The 22,906-nt window shown below is 42.8% G+C and overlaps 2 protein-coding genes across 8 annotated transcripts in view; one reads left to right on the forward strand and one right to left on the reverse strand.

The window, feature by feature from the left end:
- Positions 1 to 3,477, reverse strand: part of KLC4 (kinesin light chain 4) — a 104,232-nt gene extending 100,755 nt beyond the window's left edge. For 2 of the 7 annotated variants that reach the window (XM_063444200.1, XM_063444198.1), the window contains exon 1: positions 1,028 to 1,229. The gene's annotated coding sequence lies outside the window, so the exon portion shown is untranslated. Of the gene's footprint in view, positions 1 to 427; positions 645 to 1,027; positions 1,231 to 3,421 lie in introns of those variants that run through there. The other 5 variants (XM_063444204.1, XM_063444203.1, XM_063444199.1 and 2 more) reach the window with 4 other exon arrangements.
- A 50-nt stretch (positions 3,478 to 3,527) lies between these two features.
- Positions 3,528 to 22,906, forward strand: part of MRPL2 (mitochondrial ribosomal protein L2) — a 55,381-nt gene continuing 36,002 nt past the window's right edge. The window contains exons 1-2 of the mRNA XM_063444215.1: positions 3,528 to 3,593; positions 20,478 to 20,582. Of these exons, the coding sequence (XP_063300285.1) occupies positions 20,502 to 20,582 (81 nt within the window). The 5' untranslated portion in view covers positions 3,528 to 3,593; positions 20,478 to 20,501. The remainder of the gene's footprint in view (positions 3,594 to 20,477; positions 20,583 to 22,906) is intronic.

Here is a 22,906-nt window from a genome sequence, read left to right on the forward strand (position 1 = left end):
TACACAGCCTCGATCGGCCACAATGTAACACACTGACACACAGAGCGTTACACAGCCTCGATCGGCCACAATGTAACACACTGACACACAGAGCATTACACACCCTCGATCAGCCACAATGTAACACACTGACACACAGAGCATTACACACCCTCGATCAGCCACAATGTAACACACTGACACACAGAGCATTACACACCCTCGATCGGCCACAATGTAACACACTGACACACAGAGCATTACACACCCTCGATCGGCCACAATGTAACACACTGACACACAGAGCGTTACACAGCCTCGATCGGCCACAATGTAACACACTGACACACATAGCGTTACACAACTAGAGCGCCCACAATGTAACACACAATGTAACAGCACTACAGTATATGTTGGCACTATATGAATATATTAAATAATAGAGTACTAGATTTGCAGGTTCAGGAAGGGTTAATGCTCAAGGTCGGGGAGATTCGGAGAGCGTACATCTCACTCTGTGTCCGTAGACACCATCATTACCGACTGCAACCCCCACCTCTGCAGTCACAATGCTCTAACATGTCTGTTCCTGCTGGGTACACACTATGCGGGCTCTCTCCTTCCAGGGCAAGCCGACCGGGTCAGTACCAGGGGATAATCTGTCAGGGCAAGGCGACCGGGTCAGTACCAGGGGATAATCTGTCAGGGCAAGGCGACCGGGTCAGTACCAGGGGATAATCTGTCAGGGCAAGCCGACCGGGTCAGTACCAGGGGATAATCTGTCAGGGCAAGCCGACCGGGTCAGTACCAGGGGATAATCTGTCAGGGCAAGCTGACCGGGTCAGTACCAGGGGATAATCTGTCAGGGCAAGCCAACCGGGTCAGTACCAGGAGATAATCTGTCAGGGCAAGCCGACCGGGTCAGTACCAGGGGATAATCTGTCAGGGCAAGCCGACCGGGTCAGTACCAGGGGATAATCTGTCAGGGCAAGCCGACCGGGTCAGTACCAGGGGATAATCTGTCAGGGCAAGCCGACCGGGTCAGTACCTGCAGTGGGAGAACAAGAAGTCTGATCTCCTGGATGCAGTCAGCTCCCTTCTTCCTGGTTCCTTGTGCAGGCAGACCGCTCCTCCCACTATGAGTGTGCGCTCCCTCACCTAGAACTCACAGACAGCTTCACCCAGCCCTGCGTATACAGAGCTCAGAGACAGCCTCATCCAGGGCTCAGAGACAGCCTCATCAAGCCCTGCGTTTACAGAGCTCAGAGACAGCCTCACCCAGCCCTGCGTATACAGAGCTCAGAGACAGCCTCACCCAGCCCTGCGTATACAGAGCTCAGAGACAGCCTCACCCAGACCTGCGTATACAGAGCTCAGAGACAGCCTCACCCAGACCTGCGTATACAGAGCTCAGAGACAGCCTCACCCAGCCCTGCGTATACAGAGCTCAGAGACAGCCTCACCCAGCCCTGCGTATACAGAGCTCAGAGACAGCCTCACCCAGCCCTGCGTATACAGAGCTCAGAGACAGCCTCACCCAGCCCTGCGTATACAGAGCTCAGAGACAGCCTCACCCAGCCCTGCGTATACAGAGCTCAGAGACAGCCTCACCCAGCCCTGCGTATACAGGGCTCAGAGACAGCCTCACCCAGCCCTGCGTATACAGAGCTCAGAGACAGCCTCACCCAGCCCTGCGTATACAGAGCTCAGAGACAGCCTCACCCAGCCCTGTGTATACAGAGCTCAGAGACAGCCTCATCCAGGGCTCAGAGACAGCCTCACCCAGCCCTGCGTATACAGAGCTCAGAGACAGCCTCACCCAGCCCTGTGTATACAGAGCTCAGAGACAGCCTCATCCAGGGCTCAGAGACAGCCTCACCCAGCCCTGCGTATACAGGGCTCAGAGACAGCCTCACCCAGCCCTGTGTATACAGGGCTCAGAGACAGCCTCACCCAGCCCTGCGTATGCAGGGCTCAGAGACAGCCTCACCCAGCCCTGCGTATACAGGGCTCAGAGACAGCCCCACCCAGCCCTGCGTATACAGAGCTCAGAGACAGCCTCACCCAGGCTTCGCACACCGTTACAGTCTATAATAAATGCATCCTATCCTCTTGCCAAAGATACAAAGTCTATCCTCAATACTTCTCTAGGGCTGCCCCGCTCCCATGAACCCCATTCCTCTGATCCTTCAGATTCTCCCCAATCTTCATTCCTTCATTAAGGACGACTGCAGGCCAGTAGAGCACAAGGTTAAGAGTTGTTTTTAATCTAGCGTTGTGGGGAAAGCACTGGATTGGATAAAATCAGCAAGGGGGCTGGGCCCAAACGCTGTTTTGGCCAATCAGCACCTCCTCATGAATCAATGCTCCTCTTTGAGCAAAATTCCGCGTCCCCATGCAGAGCGTGGAGATGCTGAACGGCAGTGCTGCCTACTGTGCAGCACTGCCCCAGGAAGCACCTCCAGTGGCCATATGGGGAGTGGGCACTTGGAGGTGTCCTAGGGGCAATGGAAACACTGCCTTTACTCTGAAACTAAAATGCTTGCATATAAATGATTATGCTCACCAGAACTACATTAAGCTGTATTTGTTCCGGGGACTTTAGTGTCCCTTTAATATAGCTCTCCTAAACAACATAGTGCAGTATATAGGGCTCAGGGCAACTCTCCCACAGACTGAGGGATACAAGGAGGTATACAATAGCACGCAGCGCTCCCAGAGACCGTGGCAAGCGAGGTATCGCTCCCAGAGGCCGTGGGGCTGTATGTATCGCTCCCAGAGGCCGTGGCGCAGTATGTATCGCTCCCAGAGGCCGTGGCGCAGTATGTATCGCTCCCAGAGGCCGTGGCGCAGTATGTATCGCTCCCAGAGGCCGTGGCGCAGCATGCATCGCTCCCAGAGGCCGTGGCGCAGCATGCATCGCTCCCAGAGGCCGTGGCGCAGCATGCATCGCTCCCAGAGGCCGTGGCGCAGCATGCATCGCTCCCAGAGGCCGTGGCGCAGCATGCATCGCTCCCAGAGGCCGTGGCGCAGCATGCATCGCTCCCAGAGGCCGTGGCGCAGCATGCATCGCTCCCAGAGGCCGTGGCGCAGCATGCATCGCTCCCAGAGGCCGTGGCGCAGCATGCATCGCTCCCAGAGGCCGTGGCGCAGCATGCATCGCTCCCAGAGGCCGTGGCGCAGCATGCATCGCTCCCAGAGGCCGTGGCGCAGTATGCATCGCTCCCAGAGGCCGTGGCGCAGTATGTATCGCTCCCAGAGGCCGTGGGGCTGTATGTATCGCTCCCAGAGGCCAAGGCGCAGTATGTATCGCTCCCAGAGGCCGTGGCGCAGTATGTATCGCTCCCAGAGGCCGTGGCGCAGTATGTATCGCTCCCAGAGGCCGTGGCGCAGTATGTATCGCAATAAATAGCGCTGATATAGGCCGTAGCGCAGTATGTACCTCTGGTCAGATCCTTCTTATCCCACAATGCTCCGCTCCGCATCTTTGGTCACGTGGCATTGGGCGGGTAAGACCAGCGGCCGCCATCTTGTGGATGTCATAGTCCCCGCCCCCCGCTGGCGGTCAGATATGACGTCATCAGCCGCCGCCAGACACAGCGTGACCGAGACAGGTAAGGGGAGCCCGGCGGAGGGCAACAGGGGGGCAACTGGTAACCGGGGGGCAGTTAGTAATGGAGGGGGGCAGTTAGTAATGGAGGGGGGGGGCAGTTAGTAATGGAGGGGGGGGCAGTTAGTAATGGAGGGGGGGGGGCAGTTAGTAATGGAGGGGGGGGGGCAGTTAGTAATGGAGGGGGGGGCAGTTAGTAATGGAGGGGGGGGGCAGTTAGTAATGGAGGGGGGGGGCAGTTAGTAATGGAGGGGGGGGGCAGTTAGTAATGGAGGGGGGGGCAGTTAGTAATGGAGGGGGGGGGCAGTTAGTAATGGAGGGGGGGGCAGTTAGTAATGGAGGGGGGGGCAGTTAGTAATGGAGGGGGGGGCAGTTAGTAATGGAGGGGGGGGGCAGTTAGTAATGGGGGGGGGCAGTTAGTAATGGAGGGGGGGGGGCAGTTAGTAATGGAGGGGGGGGGCAGTTAGTAATGGAGGGGGGGCAGTTAGTAATGGGGGGGGGCAGTTAGTAATGGGGGGGGGGCAGTTAGTAATGGGGGGGGCAGTTAGTAATGGAGGGGGGGGCAGTTAGTAATGGAGGGGGGGGCAGTTAGTAATGGAGGGGGGGGCAGTTAGTAATGGAGGGGGGGCAGTTAGTAATGGAGGGGGGGGCAGTTAGTAATGGAGGGGGGGGCAGTTAGTAATGGAGGGGGGGGCAGTTAGTAATGGAGGGGGGGGCAGTTAGTAATGGAGGGGGGGCAGTTAGTAAAGGGGGGGGGCAGTTAGTAATGGAGGGGGGGGCAGTTAGTAATGGGGGGGGGGCAGTTAGTAATGGAGGGGGGGGCAGTTAGTAATGGAGGGGGGGCAGTTAGTAATGGGGGGGGCAGTTAGTAATGGAGGGGGGGGCAGTTAGTAATGGAGGGGGGGCAGTTAGTAATGGGGGGCAGTTAGTAATGGAGGGGGGGGCAGTTAGTAATGGAGGGGGGGGCAGTTAGTAATGGAGGGGGGGGCAGTTAGTAATGGAGGGGGGGGCAGTTAGTAATGGAGGGGGGCAGTTAGTAATGGAGGGGGGGCAGTTAGTAATGGAGGGGGGGCAGTTAGTAATGGAGGGGGGGGCAGTTAGTAATGGAGGGGGGGCAGTTAGTAATGGGGGGGGGGCAGTTAGTAATGGGGGGGGGCAGTTAGTAATGGAGGGGGGGCAGTTAGTAATGGAGGGGGGGGCAGTTAGTAATGGAGGGGGGGCAGTTAGTAATGGGGGGGGCAGTTAGTAATGGAGGGGGGGGGGCAGTTAGTAATGGGGGGGGGCAGTTAGTAATGGGGGGGGGCAGTTAGTAATGGAGGGGGGGCAGTTAGTAATGGAGGGGGGGGCAGTTAGTAATGGAGGGGGGGGCAGTTAGTAATGGGGGGGGGCAGTTAGTAATGGAGGGGGGGCAGTTAGTAATGGAGGGGGGGGCAGTTAGTAATGGAGGGGGGGCAGTTAGTAATGGGGGGGCAGTTAGTAATGGGGGGGCAGTTAGTAATGGAGGGGGGGGCAGTTAGTAATGGAGGGGGGGGCAGTTAGTAATGGAGGGGGGGGCAGTTAGTAAGGGAGGGGGGGGCAGTTAGTAATGGAGGGGGGGGCAGTTAGTAATGGAGGGGGGGCAGTTAGTAATGGAGGGGGGGCAGTTAGTAATGGGGGGGGCAGTTAGTAATGGAGGGGGGGGCAGTTAGTAATGGGGGGGGCAGTTAGTAATGGAGGGGGGGGCAGTTAGTAATGGAGGGGGGGGCAGTTAGTAATGGAGGGGGGGGCAGTTAGTAATGGAGGGGGGGCAGTTAGTAATGGGGGGGGGCAGTTAGTAATGGAGGGGGGGGCAGTTAGTAATGGAGGGGGGGGGCAGTTAGTAATGGAGGGGAGAGAATAGCACCTTAAGGAATTCTCATATGACAATAAATGTGTAATATATATATATAGTGTGTAATATATATATATAGTGTGCAATATATATATATATAGTGTGTAATAAATATATAGTGTGTAATAAATATATAGTGTGTAATATATATATATATATAGTGTGTAATAAATATATAGTGTGTAATATATATATATATATAGTGTGTAATAAATATATAGTGTGTAATAAATATATAGTGTGTAATATATATATATATAGTGTGTAATAAATATATAGTGTGTAATAAATATATAGTGTGTAATAAATATATAGTGTGTAATAAATATATAGTGTGTAATAAATATATAGTGTGTAATATATATATAGTGTGTAATAAATATATAGTGTGTAATAAATATATAGTGTGTAATATATATATATAGTGTGTAATATATATATAGTGTGTAATAAATATATAGTGTGTAATATATATATAGTGTGTAATAAATATATAGTGTGTAATAAATATATAGTGTGTAATATATATAGTGTGTAATATATATATAGTGTGTAATATATATATAGTGTGTAATATATATATATATATATAGTGTGTAATAAATATATAGTGTGTAATATATATATAGTGTGTAATATATATATAGTGTGTAATATATATATATAGTGTGTAATATATATATATATATAGTGTGTAATAAATATATAGTGTGTAATATATATATATAGTGTGTAATAAATATATAGTGTGTAATATATATATATATATATATATATAGTGTGTAATATATATATAGTGTGTAATATATATATAGTGTGTAATATATATATATAGTGTGTAATATATATATAGTGTGTAATATATATATATAGTGTGTAATATATATATAGTGTGTAATATATATATATAGTGTGTAATATATATATAGTGTGTAATAAATATATAGTGTGTAATATATATATATAGTGTGTAATATATATATAGTGTGTAATATATATATATAGTGTGTAATAAATATATAGTGTGTAATATATATATAGTGTGTAATATATATATAGTGTGTAATATATATATATATATATAGTGTGTAATATATATATAGTGTGTAATATATATATATAGTGTGTAATATATATATATATAGTGTGTAATATATATATATAGTGTGTAATATATATATAGTGTGTAATAAATATATAGTGTGTAATATATATATAGTGTGTAATATATATATATATAGTGTGTAATATATATATATATAGTGTGTAATATATATATATATAGTGTGTAATATATATATATAGTGTGTAATATATATATATATAGTGTGTAATATATATATAGTGTGTAATATATATATAGTGTGTAATATATATATAGTGTGTAATATATATATATAGTGTGTAATAAATATATAGTGTGTAATATATATATATATATATAGTGTGTAATATATATATATATATAGTGTGTAATATATATATATAGTGTGTAATATATATATATATAGTGTGTAATAAATATATAGTGTGTAATATATATATATATATATAGTGTGTAATATATATAGTGTGTAATATATATAGTGTGTAATATATATAGTGTGTAATATATATATAGTGTGTAATATATATATAGTGTGTAATATATATATAGTGTGTAATATATATATAGTGTGTAATAAATATATAGTGTGTAATAAATATATAGTGTGTAATATATATATATATAGTGTGTAATAAATATATAGTGTGTAATATATATATAGTGTGTAATATATATATAGTGTGTAATATATATATAGTGTGTAATATATATATAGTGTGTAATATATATATATATATATAGTGTGTAATAAATATATAGTGTGTAATATATATATATAGTGTGTATATATATATATAGTGTGTAATAAATATATAGTGTGTAATAAATATATAGTGTGTAATATATATATAGTGTGTAATATATATATAGTGTGTAATATATATATATATATATATAGTGTGTAATAAATATATAGTGTGTAATATATATATAGTGTGTAATATATATATATAGTGTGTAATATATATATATAGTGTGTAATATATATATATAGTGTGTAATATATATATAGTGTGTAATAAATATATAGTGTGTAATAAATATATAGTGTGTAATAAATATATAGTGTGTTATATATATATAGTGTGTAATATATATATAGTGTGTAATATATATATAGTGTGTAATATATATATAGTGTGTAATATATATATAGTGTGTAATATATATATAGTGTGTAATATATATATAGTGTGTAATATATATATAGTGTGTAATATATATATATAGTGTGTAATATATATATATATATATAGTGTGTAATATATATATATATATAGTGTGTAATATATATATATATATAGTGTGTATATATATATATATATAGTGTGTAATATATATATATATGTGTAATATATATATATAGTGTGTAATATATATATATATATATATAGTGTGTAATATATATATATATATATATAGTGTGTAATATATATATATATATATATATAGTGTGTAATATATATATATATATATATATATAGTGTGTATAATATATATAGTGCAGTATCTCTGGTGCAAGTAGGTAGGAGGAAAAAAGGAAATGCACTTCCAGTGTCTATTGCTAGAATTAGCTCTACTTTTCTGCACCTGGGCTGTACAACCCCAGCCTGGGGATATTGTGTGTTCCAGAGAGTATGAAAATCCCTATTTTGGGTAGTATATTAGGATAAAAAATGTGTGGAAATACACTCACACTGTATGGAGCCTCCAACTGGCTCCCAGAAAGCAGCATAAAGTGGTATGTTTCCCACTTAAGGCTCTTCTAAGTTGGCAGGCAACCTTTTGATGTATTATAGTTACACATAGTTACACAGCTGAAAAGAGACTTGCGTCCATCAAGTTCAGCCTTCCTCACATATGTTTTTGCTGTTGATCCAAAAGAAGGCAAAAAACCCAGTCTGAAGCGCTTCCAATTTTGCAACAAACTAGGAAAAGATTCCTTCCTGACCCCAAAATAGCAGTCAGATGTCTCCTTAGATCAAGCAGCTATTACCCCACTAATTAGAAATTATATCCCTGTATGTTATGTTTTTGCAAGTATTTATCCAATTGCAGTTTAAACATTTGTATAGAGCAGTGGTAGTCAACCTTTTTCTACCTACCGCCCACTAATGCATCTTTTTGGTTGAAAAAATTTCCTTACCGCCCACCAGTTTTCGCGCAAATGCGGAATTTTTTTAGAAAGGTGTTTTACAAAAAATAAATGTACGTACATTTATCTTTTTATTTCTACTTAATGCAGGTTTATAAGGTTTTTAACTTTATAAAGTTTAATGAGAAAACAATAAAGTAAATTGAAATTACCTTTACTAGTGATTAATGAGATCCTTGAGGTTGATGCTGCGAGACTAAATATTTGATATCTGGTTCGATTTTCGTAAGGAACAAACGAAGGTCTCTTTCAGTGATATTCAGACGACTTCTCTGTTTGCGCATAATATGATTTCTCATTTGTGCGTCAGCTCATCTCCTCTCCCTCCTCAATTCCCCTCCCCACCTTTTTTTTCCCCTTTTTTCTATTTTTTAACCTTCCTTGTAGCAATGCCCAGTAGGAAGGCTGAGCTAGGTAGCCCACTTACTATATAGTCCACTATAACGTACAAGACACACACACGTGCATACAGACACACACGTGCATACAGACACACACGTGCATACAGACACACACGTGCATACAGACACACACGTGCATACAGACACACACGTGCATACAGACACACACGTGCATACAGACACACACGTGCATACAGACACACACGTGCATACAGACACACACGTGCATACAGACACACACGTGCATACAGACACACACGTGCATACAGACACATATACAAATACAGACACACACACACGACACATAGATGCGCACACACACACACACACGACACATAGATGCGCACACACACACACACACGACACATAGATGCGCACACACACACACACACGACACATAGATACACACACACACACACACGACACATAGATACACACATAGACACACACACACACGACACAGATACACACACACGACACATAGATATACACACACACACACACACACACGACACATAGATACACAGATACACACACGACACATAGATACACACACACACACACACGACACATAGATACACACACACAGACAGACACACATACACACATACCAACAGTCACACATACATACAGACACACACACACACGACATACATATTATATTTAAGTCACCCTCCTGTTTCCTACCTTTTAGATTCAGGAGGGTGACTTTCCCTGGGGTCCAGTGGTGGCTCAGGTGGATGGGAGTCAGAGTTCCCACTCTGACTCCCTCCTCCTTCCTCCCGCGCGGGATCTCAGTATGCTGGGAGGAGTGACCGGGAATCACTTCCTCCCAGCAGAGATGATGTCATCACAGGGGGCCCGGTCAGCGCGACCAGGCCCCCTCACAATCCACATCCATCGGGTGGCCCTGACAGCATGGGCCACCCGATGGACCCCTCCATATGCGGCCCCGGCGGTTTGCCGCGCGGGCCGGGGCCGCAAATTGTCACGGCAGTACCCAGTCGCAGGGGTACCGCCGGCTCGCACCCGCCCGCCCGGTCGTCAGGTCGTCAAAACCTGGAAATCCCTACCGCCCACCTGAAATCGTAAAACGCCCACTAGTGGGCGGTAGGGACCAGGTTGACGACCCATGGTATAGACTCTGACAAAACCACCTCTTCAGGCAGAGAATTCCATATCCTTATTGCTCTTACTGTAAAAAAAAACCTTTTCTTTGCCTTAGATGAAATCTCCTTTCTTCCAGCCTAAATGTGTGACCTCGTGTCCTATGTATAGCCCTGTTTATGAATAGATTTCCAGATAATGGTTTGTACTGGCCCCGAATATATTTGTATAATGTTATCAAATCCCCTCTCAGGCGCTGTTTTTCCAAACTGAAGAGATTTACATTTTTTAACCTTTCTTCATAACTAAAATGCTCCATTCCTTTTATCAATTTTGTAGCTCATCTCTGCACTTTTTCTAGTGCCATGATATCCTTCTTTAGAACAGGTGCCCAAAATTGCACAGCATATTCAAGGTGTGGTCTTACCAGCGATTTATAAAGAGGCAAAATTATATTTTCATCTCGAGAATTTATGCCCCTATTTATACATGACAAAACCTTACTGGCCTTAGCAGCGGCAGATTGACATTGCATATTGCTACCTAATTTGTTGTCTATAACAATTCCCAAATCCTTCTCGTGTGTGGTTATCCCTAATTCACTTCCATTTAGGGTGTAAATTGCTTGTGCATTCTTAACCCCGAAGTGCATAACTTTGCATTTCTCTGCGTTCAATTTAATCTGCCATTTTAGTGCCCAGTCCTCTTATCTATCCAAATCCCTCTGCAGCAAGGCAATATCCTACTCACATTTTATTACTTTACAAAGTTTTGTGTCATCTGCAAACACTGATACATGGCTTTCAATGCCCATTTCAAGATCATTTTATAAATATGTTAAATAGAAGCGGTCCCAAAACAGAACCCTGAGGGACACCACTTACCACTTTTGTCCAGCTTGAAAATTTACCATTAATGACAACTCGTTGTACTTTATCCTTAAGCCAATGTTCTACCCAAGAACAAGAATATTCATCTAGACAAATTTCTTTTAGTTTGAAGACTAACCTATTGTGAGGAACCGTATCAAACGCCTTGGCAAAATCCAAGTAGATCACATCCACTGCAACACCCTGATCTATATTTCTACTTACTTCTTCGTAGAATGAAATTAGGTTAGTTTGACATGACCTGTGCTTCATAAAACCATGCTGATTATTGCTAATAACACAGTTCTTCCCAATGAATTCCTGAATATTATCCCTTAATAGCCGTTCAAATAATTTCCCAGTCACAGAAGTTAAACTCACAGGTCTATAATTTCCAGGCAAGGATTTTGAACCTTTTTTTTAAATATAGGAACAACATCTGCCTTCCTCCAATCCTCCGGTACAATACCATCTTTAAAAATTAAATATAGAGGTTCACCTATTTCCCCACTTAGCTCCTTAAGTAGTCGTGGGTGGATACCGTCAGACCCCGGAGCTTTATTTACATTAATTTTCTTTAATAGCTGTAGCACCTTGTCTCGAGTTATTCAATCACAAGTTATCTTCAAGTTTGTTGCAGCAATCATTTGCTTATCTCTTGCCATAGGATCCTCATTAATATATACTGAAGAAAAATTGTTATTTAAAATGTCTGCCTTTTCCTGGTCTTCATTGACTAACAGACCCATCTCTGTTTTCAGTGTTCCTACACTTTCATTTTTTGTTTTTTTAGAATTAATGTACTTGAAAAAATGTTTGGGGTTGGTTTTGCATTCTTTGGCTATAAATTTCTCATTTTCTAGTTTAGCCACTTTAATTGCCTTTTTGCAAGTATTATTGGCTTCCTTGTATCTTATATAAGATGCCTCTGATTTGTCCGATTTTAAATGATTTAAAAGCCCTTTTCTTATTTGTAATCTCTTGTTTTACTTCTCTACTAAGCCACATTGGTTTTAATTTGTTTCTTTTATATTTATTACCCAATGGTATATACTGCGAAATGTACATTTCGAATATTATGCAGATAAAAAATCTAGTGCTCACCGTACAGAGGGATGTAGGTACATTGGACTGGCTTCTGACTGGGTAGCAACACTATAGACACAGTTTATTTGCATTCTGTGACGAACCCTTCGTCAATCGATGCTCCTAGTGATTACCAAGGACCATCAGCACCACACCAGACACAATCAGCACCGCAGTCCCCACGTCCAGCTTTGCAGCTTGGCTGGGAACTCGCCGTCCTCTACCCACCCTGGTCCTACGACAAGGCTCCAGGTTTCAGAGGGTGAACCTCTCCTCCAAGAGAGAGTAGCAGGAACAAGCTCTTAAAAGAGCTTAGTGATTATAGCCCAGGGGAGTATACAGAGTATAGCAATCCCCAGTGTAGATGCAGCCTTTTCTGTCACACATGAGACGAGGCTCATATTGTCTTTTATACAGTTTTCCCCACAAGGTTACCACCAATGTGGACCTTGTGGGGCACAGCACACAAAGTCACACAGGCAATAAAAACGGTTTTACATTCAGTCACTCCCATACAGTGTACACAATACCTCCCCTATGCCTGTGATATAATTAACAAAGACAATGGACTAACTCAACTCTAAGCAGAAAAAAACATACATTTTTACAAACCCCAAAAAGTACCCCAAAATACAACATATCCCCACATCCCCTGATAGCCCCAATCTGGGTGAACAACATATCCAAAAATCACCCAGAACGGTTCAGGGGTTCAGGAATTTCCCGGAATTCTTATTTTTGCCCCACCGTGCACATGGTCCCATGCCCAAAAACAGTTCCATACACTCGACGACATAACACTGCTGGACAATTAAAGATGGCCGCCGCCACAGTTGGAGGGGCATTGTGCGAAGTCCCAATATGCACAAATAGTGTTTTTAAAAGGCAATACACCCCAGGGGCCATAGTCACAGGGCAAGAGGCTGGCAAGCAGGCCTCTCCAAAACCCGGTGGCGAGGTTACTTTCGCCACACATTCCTATCAAGTATTTTACTTTAATAGGAAAATGCAGAAATTTTAAAGGGACTCTCCAGGGAGGCAAGTTTACGTACCTGGTTCCAGCGCCGGGAGCCTCGTGAAGCCGCGCCCCCTATTTTGTCAAAATGACGAAATAGGCGGGCGCGAGCAGGGAGCAATCAGACGCTTCCATTTGGAAGCGTCATTGCTCCCTTGTGCGCATGCGCGGCTTCGCCGCACATGCGCACATACTTCAGAGGGTGGCATTCATGCCGCCCTCTGAAGTCCTGAGCGCACTACCGCGCATGCGCGTGGTGTGCGCGGCCACGAGCTGAGCTGAGTGACCGCTCAGCTCGCGGTCTTTGCCCGCCCCCCTCCTCCGCTGACAGGCTGGAGAGAGAAGGCGCGCACACAGTGCCTTCTCTCTCCTGAACACGTCAGACGTATTTTAATACGTCTGACGTGTCCAGGGCCTTTTTAGGGCCCTGCGTGATAGGAAGTCCCTCTAGTGGCCGTCTGAGTGACGGCCACTGGAGGTATTCCTATCAATCAATGTAAACACTGTATTTTCTCTGAAAATACAGTGTTTACATTAGATTGCCTGCAGGGAGCTATAGATCATACCTGAACAACTACATTAAGCTGTAGTTGTTCAGGTGACTATAGTGTCCCTTTAATTAACTATTTTTCTTCAGTATATATTAATGAGGATCCTATAGCAAGAGATATGCAGATGATTGCTGCAACAAACTTGCAGATAACTTGTGATTGGATAACTCGAGACAAGGTGCTACAGCTATTAAAGAAAATTAATGTAAATAAAGCTCCGGGGCCTGATAGTATCCACCCACGAGTACTTAAGGAGCTAAGTGGGGAAATAAGTGAACCTCTATATTTAATTTTTCAAGATTCTTTTGTTTCAGGTATAGTACCGGAGGATTGGAGTAAGGCAGATGTTGTTCCTATATTTAAAAAGGGTTCAAAATCCTTGCCTGGAAATTATAGACCTGTGAGCTTAACTTCTGTGACTGGGAAATTATTTGAACGGCTATTAAGGGATAATATTCAGGAATTCATTGGGAAGAACTGTGTTATTAGCAATAATCAGCATGGTTTTATGAAGCACAGGTCATGTCAAACTAACCTAATTTCATTCTACGAAGAAGTAAGTAGAAATATAGATCAGGGTGTTGCAGTGGATGTGATCTACTTGGATTTTGCCAAGGCATTTGATACGGTTCCTTACAATAGGTTAGTCTTCAAACTAAAAGAAATTGGTCTAGATGAATATTCTTGTTCTTGGGTAGAACATTGGCTTAAGGATAGAGTACAGCGAGTTGTCATTAATGGTAAATTTTCAAGCTGGACAAAAGTAGTAAGTGGTGTCCCTCAGGGTTTTGTTTTGGGACCGCTTCTATTTAACATATTTATAAATTATATTGAAATAGGCATTAAAAGCCATGTATCAGTGTTTGCAGATGACACAAAACTTTGTAAAGTAATAAAATGTGAGCAGGATATTGCATTGCTGCAGAGGGATTTGGATAGATTGGGGGACTGGGCACTAAAATGACAGATGAAATTTAACGTAGAAAAATGCAAAGTTCTGCACTTCGGGGTTAAGAATGCACAAGCAATTTACACCCTAAATGGAAGTGAATTAGGGATAACCACACACGAGAAGGATTTGGGAATTGTTATAGACAACAAATTAGGTAGCAATATGCAATGTCAATCTGCCGTTGCTAAGGCCAGTAAGGTTTTGTCATGTATAAATAGGGGCATAAATTCTCGAGATGAAAATATAATTTTGCCTCTTTATAAATCGCTGGTAAGACCACACCTTGAATATGCTGTGCAATGTTGGGCACCTGTTCTAAAGAAAGATATCATGGCACTAGAAAAAGTGCAGAGACGAGCTACAAAATTGATAAAAGGAATGGAGCATTTTAGTTATGAAGAAAGGTTAAAAAATTTAAATCTCTTCAGTTTGGAAAAACAGCGCCTGAGAGGGGATATGATAACATTATACAAATATATTCGGGGCCAGTACAAACCATTATCTGGAAATCTATTCATAAACAGGGCTATATATAGGACACAAGGTCACACATTTAGGCTTGAAGAAAGGAGATTTCATCTAAGGCAAAGAAAAGGTTTTTATACAGTAAGAGCAATAAGGATATGGAATTCTCTGCCTGAAGAGGTGGTTTTGTCAGAGTCCATACAGAGGTTTAAACAGCAATTGGATAAATACTTGCAAAAACATAACATACAGGGATATAATTTATAATTAGTGGGGAAATACCTGTTTGATCCAAGGAGACATCTGACTGCTATTTTGGGGTCAAGAAGGAATTTTTTCCTAGTTTGTTGCAAATTGGAAGCGCTTCAGACTGGGTTTTTTGCCTTCTTTTGGATCAACAGCAAAAGCATATGTGAGGAAGGCTGAACTTGATGGACGCAAGTCTCTTTTCAGATATGTAACTATGTAAGACTTGGAGATTTTCTTACCAACTCCAGTTTCACTGAATTTCGGCCAATCAGGTGATTATCCAATTTCCAAAACCAAAATATATCCAAATTACAAATTAACCGAACAATGCAATCCCAATGTGTAGCGGAACGCCGGTCTCTCACAGACTATTTCGCTGGTAGTCCACGTGTGGCTAAGGAACAAGTAGTAAATCCCATAGAGTAGCAGGCACGATCAGTAAGACAATCCAATAATATCCCATCACCTTTCCCAATGACTGGACGACACACAGTATCAGGAGCAGAACTTCAACTTTTAATCAAACACTCTGCTTTTATGCACATTCTCACACACACAGGACTGCCCACATGGTTTTGAAGAACAACCAATCAATACGTTACAACACAGCTAAACACTCCCATTCATGACATCAGAAATCCTCCCCTCTGCCTGTGATACAATTATCTCAACACACTAGACTAACTTAATTATCACAGGCAGAAAATATACAGTTTTTAAAAAATATTAATAACTTCCAAAATATACATGCCATTCACATAAAACATACATTTTCAGAATCAGCACACTTGAAATATACACATACAGTAGTTCAAAAGTTAGTCGGGAGTCCTTTTCTGCGGTTGGTCAATTTCACACAAGAAAAATGTCTAAGTCTCATTCGAATGCACGAATGGGGCCGTTCGTGCAAATAGTACAGCATAACCTGGCGTTTTGTCGAACGCACTTAGACTTTAGTCAAAGTGGATGAGAAGGTAAACTTCAGCGGTGTTCATGCCGTCGAGTAGCCGATTTAAGTTCCATTAAATCGACGGCAAAACACTGCTGACCACGTGCGATTAAACTAAAATGGCATCCGAAGTGCCATAACAAAGCTGCAGGTCTTTTCCTAAAGTACTTAAAGGGCCAGAAACGGTGCAGTACACTACAATATGCCCAAGTACTGTCTTTAAAGGGCAATACCCCCAGGGCCATAGTCACATGGCAGGAGGCGGGCAAGCAAGCCCCTCCAAAAGCTCATGACAAACTCTCTTAAAGGGGTAAGTTTGCTACACAAGGCAACTAAACCCTAAACAAAACCCACCCAGTATAACTGTAACCTAAGCTACACAGTGCGTCTAACGTGTGGGAGCCTGGAGTGTCCCTTTAATAATATAAACCCACCCAGTATAACTGTAACCTAACCTACACAGTGCATCTAACGTGTGTGGGAGCCTGGAGTGTCCCTTTAATAATATAAACCCACCCAGTATAACTGTAACCTAACCTACACAGTGCATCTAACGTGTGTGGGAGCCTGGAGTGTCCCTTTAATAATATAAACCCACCCAGTATAACTAACTGTAACCTAACCTACACAATGCACCTAACGTGTGTGGGAGCCTGGAGTGTCCCTTTAATAATATAAACCCACCCAGTATAACTGTAACCTAACCTACACAGTGCATCTAACGTGTGTGGGAGCCTGGAGTGTCCCTTTAATAATATAAACCCACCCAGTATAACTAACTGTAACCTAACCTACACAATGCACCTAACGTGTGTGGGAGCCTGGAGTGTCCCTTTAATAATATAAACCCACCCAGTATAACTAACTGTAACCTAACCTACACAGTGCATCTAACGTGTGTGGGAGCCTGGAGTGTCCCTTTAATAATATAAACCCACCCAGTATAACTAACTGTAACCTAACCTACACAATGCACCTAACGTGTGTGGGAGCCTGGAGTGTCCCTTTAATAATATAAACCCACCCAGTATAACTAACTGTAACCTAACCTACACAGTGCACCTAACGTGTGTGGGAGCCTGGAGTGTCCCTTTATAATATAAACCCACCCAGTATAACTAACTGTAACCTAACCTACACAGTGCACCTAACGTGTGTGGGAGCCTGGTGTGTCCCTTTAATAATATAAACCCACCCAGTATAACTAACTGTAACCTAACCTACACAATGCATCTAACGTGTGGGGGAGCCTGGAGTGTCCCTTTAATGATATAAACCCACCCACTATAACTAACTGTAACCTAACCTACACAATGCACCTAACGTGTGTGGGAGCCTGGAGTGTCCCTTTAATAATATAAACCCACCCAGTATAACTAACTGTAACCTAACCTACACAGTGCACCTAACGTGTGTGGGAGCCTGGAGTGTCCCTTTATAATATAAACCCACCCAGTATAACTAACTGTAACCTAACCTACACAGTGCACCTAACGTGTGTGGGAGCCTGGTGTGTCCCTTTAATAATATAAACCCACCCAGTATAACTAACTGTAACCTAACCTACACAATGCATCTAACGTGTGGGGGAGCCTGGAGTGTCCCTTTAATGATATAAACCCACCCACTATAACTAACTGTAACCTAACCTACACAGTGCATCTAACGTGTGTGGGAGCCTGGAGTGTCCCTTTAATAATATAAACCCACCCAGTATTACTAACTGTAACCTAACCTACACAGTGCATCTAACGTGTGTGGGAGCCTGGAGTGTCCCTTTAATAATATAAACCCACCCAGTATAACTAACTGTAACCTAACCTACACAGTGCATCTAACGTGTGTGGGAGCCTGGAGTGTCGCTTTAATAATATAAACCCACCCAGTATAACTAACTGTAACCTAACCTACACAGTGCACCTAACGTGTGTGGGAGCCTGGTGTGTCCCTTTAATAATATAAACCCACCCAGTATAACTAACTGTAACCTAACCTACACAATGCATCTAACGTGTGGGGGAGCCTGGAGTGTCCCTTTAATGATATAAACCCACCCACTATAACTAACTGTAACCTAACCTACACAATGCACCTAACGTGTGTGGGAGCCTGGAGTGTCCCTTTAATAATATAAACCCACCCAGTATAACTAACTGTAACCTAACCTACACAGTGCACCTAACGTGTGTGGGAGCCTGGAGTGTCCCTTTATAATATAAACCCACCCAGTATAACTAACTGTAACCTAACCTACACAGTGCACCTAACGTGTGTGGGAGCCTGGTGTGTCCCTTTAATAATATAAACCCACCCAGTATAACTAACTGTAACCTAACCTACACAATGCATCTAACGTGTGGGGGAGCCTGGAGTGTCCCTTTAATGATATAAACCCACCCACTATAACTAACTGTAACCTAACCTACACAGTGCATCTAACGTGTGTGGGAGCCTGGAGTGTCCCTTTAATAATATAAACCCACCCAGTATTACTAACTGTAACCTAACCTACACAGTGCATCTAACGTGTGTGGGAGCCTGGAGTGTCCCTTTAATAATATAAACCCACCCAGTATAACTAACTGTAACCTAACCTACACAGTGCATCTAACGTGTGTGGGAGCCTGGAGTGTCGCTTTAATAATATAAACCCACCCAGTATAACTAATTGTAACCTAACCTACACAGTGCACCTAATGTATGTGGGAGCCTGGAGTGTCCCTTTAATAATATAAACCCACCCAGTATTACTAACTGTAACCTAACCTACACAGTGCATCTAACGTGTGTGGGAGCCTGGAGTGTCCCTTTAATAATATAAACCCACCCAGTATTACTAACTGTAACCTAACCTACACAGTGCATCTAACGTGTGTGGGAGCCCGGAGTGTCCCTTTAATAATATAAACCCACCCAGTATTACTAACTGTAACCTAACCTACACAGTGCATCTAACGTGTGTGGGAGCCTGGAGTGTCCCTTTAATAATATAAACCCACCCAGTATAACTAACTGTAACCTAACCTACACAGTGCATCTAACGTGTGTGGGAGCCTGGAGTGTCGCTTTAATAATATAAACCCACCCAGTATAACTAATTGTAACCTAACCTACACAGTGCACCTAATGTATGTGGGAGCCTGGAGTGTCCCTTTAATAATATAAACCCACCCAGTATTACTAACTGTAACCTAACCTACACAGTGCATCTAACGTGTGTGGGAGCCTGGAGTGTCCCTTTAATAATATAAACCCACCCAGTATTACTAACTGTAACCTAACCTACACAGTGCATCTAACGTGTGTGGGAGCCCGGAGTGTCCCTTTAATAATATAAACCCACCCAGTATAACTAACTGTAACCTAACCTACACAGTGCACCTAACGTGTGTGGGAGCCTGGAGTGTCCCTTTAATAATATAAACCCACCCAGTATAACTAACTGTAACCTAACCTACACAGTGCATCTAACGTGTGTGGGAGCCCGGAGTGTCCCTTTAATAATATAAACCCACCCAGTATTACTAACTGTAACCTAACCTACACAGTGCATCTAACGTGTGTGGGAGCCTGGAGTGTCCCTTTAATAATATAAACCCACCCAGTATAACTAACTGTAACCTAACCTACACAGTGCATCTAACGTGTGTGGGAGCCTGGAGTGTCGCTTTAATAATATAAACCCACCCAGTATAACTAATTGTAACCTAACCTACACAGTGCACCTAATGTATGTGGGAGCCTGGAGTGTCCCTTTAATAATATAAACCCACCCAGTATTACTAACTGTAACCTAACCTACACAGTGCATCTAACGTGTGTGGGAGCCTGGAGTGTCCCTTTAATAATATAAACCCACCCAGTATTACTAACTGTAACCTAACCTACACAGTGCATCTAACGTGTGTGGGAGCCCGGAGTGTCCCTTTAATAATATAAACCCACCCAGTATAACTAACTGTAACCTAACCTACACAGTGCATCTAACGTGTGTGGGAGCCCAGAGTGTCCCTTTTTTGCATTTAAAATATGTGCCAAAGTCTTAAAAACACTTTACGATGACATTTATTTGTATATACATGTGAATCATGCATTGCCATTTACCCCACAGGGTGGCGCTGTGTATTCGTTGAGGATGGCAGTCTCGGTAATATCCAATGCATTCCGCTTTTTGACCGTTTCGTCTGTTAGATTTTCTGCTTCCCTCTGCCCTCAGGTTTGTACAGTGTGTGTAGTGTGTTTATATATTGAACATCTCAATGCCTTTCACTTATCACATTAAGCTGTTTTGAGCCATTCAGGCCTGTGAGAAACTTCATCAGTAGAATCTGGTCAACACTTGGAGTCACAGGTTCAATTCTCGGCAGGGTTGATTCTGTAAATGTAATAAAATTAGTGCCATTAAATTGGGCAGAAGTAACATCCCCGGCACAGAGAATATCTGAATGTAACTTTCCTGGTTACACACTCGGCTTACCATACAAAGCAAGTCTGCTGATTTCAAATGAATTTGCACCTCCGTCAGTTTCAGTTCTGCTGTCTATTGAAATCTGCTTAATGTAAATCTCGTATTTATCAGAAGTAACCCAAAAACGGTGCTGTCTGCGTGCACTCCTATCCTCCGCTCCACAGACAGCACTAACAAACAAGGGGAACAAAGCCATTTTCTTTATTCTGCCGTTTCAGTTCCTCATGAAAACGAATGGATCCAAAATAACTTTTCATTCGTTTCGAATTTATTTATTTTTAGTTCGTTTTGGATTTTGCCGAATTTGGAAGCTGGTGAATTCTGAAATTCGGCTAAATTCAATTCAGAAGGAAACAAATGCACATATATAATAGAGGGGTATTACTGAGATTAGGAGCCGGATGCGTGATTAGCAGGTTAATATGCAGTATGGAGAGGCATTAGGAGGCATTAACCCATTCAGCACCTTGACAGAGAGGGAAGCTATGGTGCCTGGCACTATAGTTTCCCTTTAAGGTGCAGTATGGAGAAATAATGGGAAGATTAGGGGCCGGATGGGAGATTAGGAGGTTAAAGGAACACTATAGTCACCTAAATTACTTTAGCTAAATAAAGCAGTTTTAGTGTATAGATCATTCCCCTGCAATTTCATTGCTCAATTCACTGCCATTTAGGAGTTAAATCACTTTGTTTCTGTTTATGCAGCCCTAGCCACACCTCCCCTGGCTATGATTGACAGAGCCTGCATGAAAAAAAACTGGTTTCACTTTCAAACAGATGTAATTTACCTTAAATAATTGTATCTCAATCTCTAAATTGAACTTTATTCACATACAGGAGGCTCTTGCAGGGTCTAGCAAGCTATTAACATAGCAGGGGATAAGAAAATCTTAATTAACCCCTTAAGGACCAAACTTCTGGAATAAAAGGGAATCATGACATGTCACACATGTCATGTGTCCTTAAGGGGTTAAACAGAACTTGCAATAAAGAAAGCCTAAATAGGGCTCTCTTTACAGGAAGTGTTTATGGAAGGCTGTGCAAGTCACATGCAGGGAGGTGTGACTAGGGATCATAAACAAAGGGATTTAACTCCTAAATGGCAGAGGATTGAGCAGTGAGGCTGCAGGGGCATTTTCTATACACCAAAACTGCTTCATTAAGCTAAAGTTGTTCAGGTGACTATAGTGTCCCTTTAAGGTGCAGTATGGAGAGGTAGTAGGGAGATTAGGGGCCGGATGGGAGATTAGGATGTTAACCCCTTAAGGACACAAGCCATTTTTGCATTGTTTTGCTGTTTGTGTTCAAACACAATTTGCATCTCTGTTATTTATTGCACCAACACATTATATACCGTTTTTTAGAGGGCACAGGGCTTTAACCCCTTAAGGACCAAACTTCTGGAATAAAAGGGAATCATGATGTGTCAGACATGTCATGTGTCCTTAAGGGGTTAAAGGGACACTATATAGTCACCCAGACCACTTCAGCTCAATGAAGTGGTCTGGGTGCCAGGCCCCTCTAGGATTAACCCTGCCTGCTGTAAACATAGCCGTTTCAGAGAAACGGCTATGTTTACATTTGGGGTTAAGCCAGCATCTAGTGGCTATCTTCCGGGCAGCCACTAGCGGCGCATCTGCGACTCTGGAGGCATATTATGCCTCCATCACGCAGAGCGTCCATAGGAAAGCATTGAGGAGACCTGACGTCAGCGGGGGAGGAGAGGTAAGGGAGCCCGGCGGTGGAATAAGATGAATAACTGAAGCGGTTTTAACCCCTTTAGCACCACGGGAGGGGGACCCTGAGGGTGGGGGCACCCTCAGGGTACTATAGTGTCAGGAAAACCGATTTGTTTTCCTGACACTATAGTGATCCTTTAATTTGATGTCACATATACATAGATACATTGGAGAAAAACCAAAAAAAACACAGTTCCCTCACGGTTTTGGCAATAATTGCGTGTGCATAATATGTCCAGCTTAGAAAAAGTAATTCCAAATAAATGAATTTGTGTGTTGATTTATAGAGTACATATTATGTACAGGATTTCAGCTTATTTTGAAAGTTACAGG

The sequence above is a fragment of the Pelobates fuscus genome, chromosome 2 (assembly GCF_036172605.1).
Source record: "Pelobates fuscus isolate aPelFus1 chromosome 2, aPelFus1.pri, whole genome shotgun sequence".
In the NCBI taxonomy this organism is placed as follows: domain Eukaryota; kingdom Metazoa; phylum Chordata; class Amphibia; order Anura; family Pelobatidae; genus Pelobates; species Pelobates fuscus.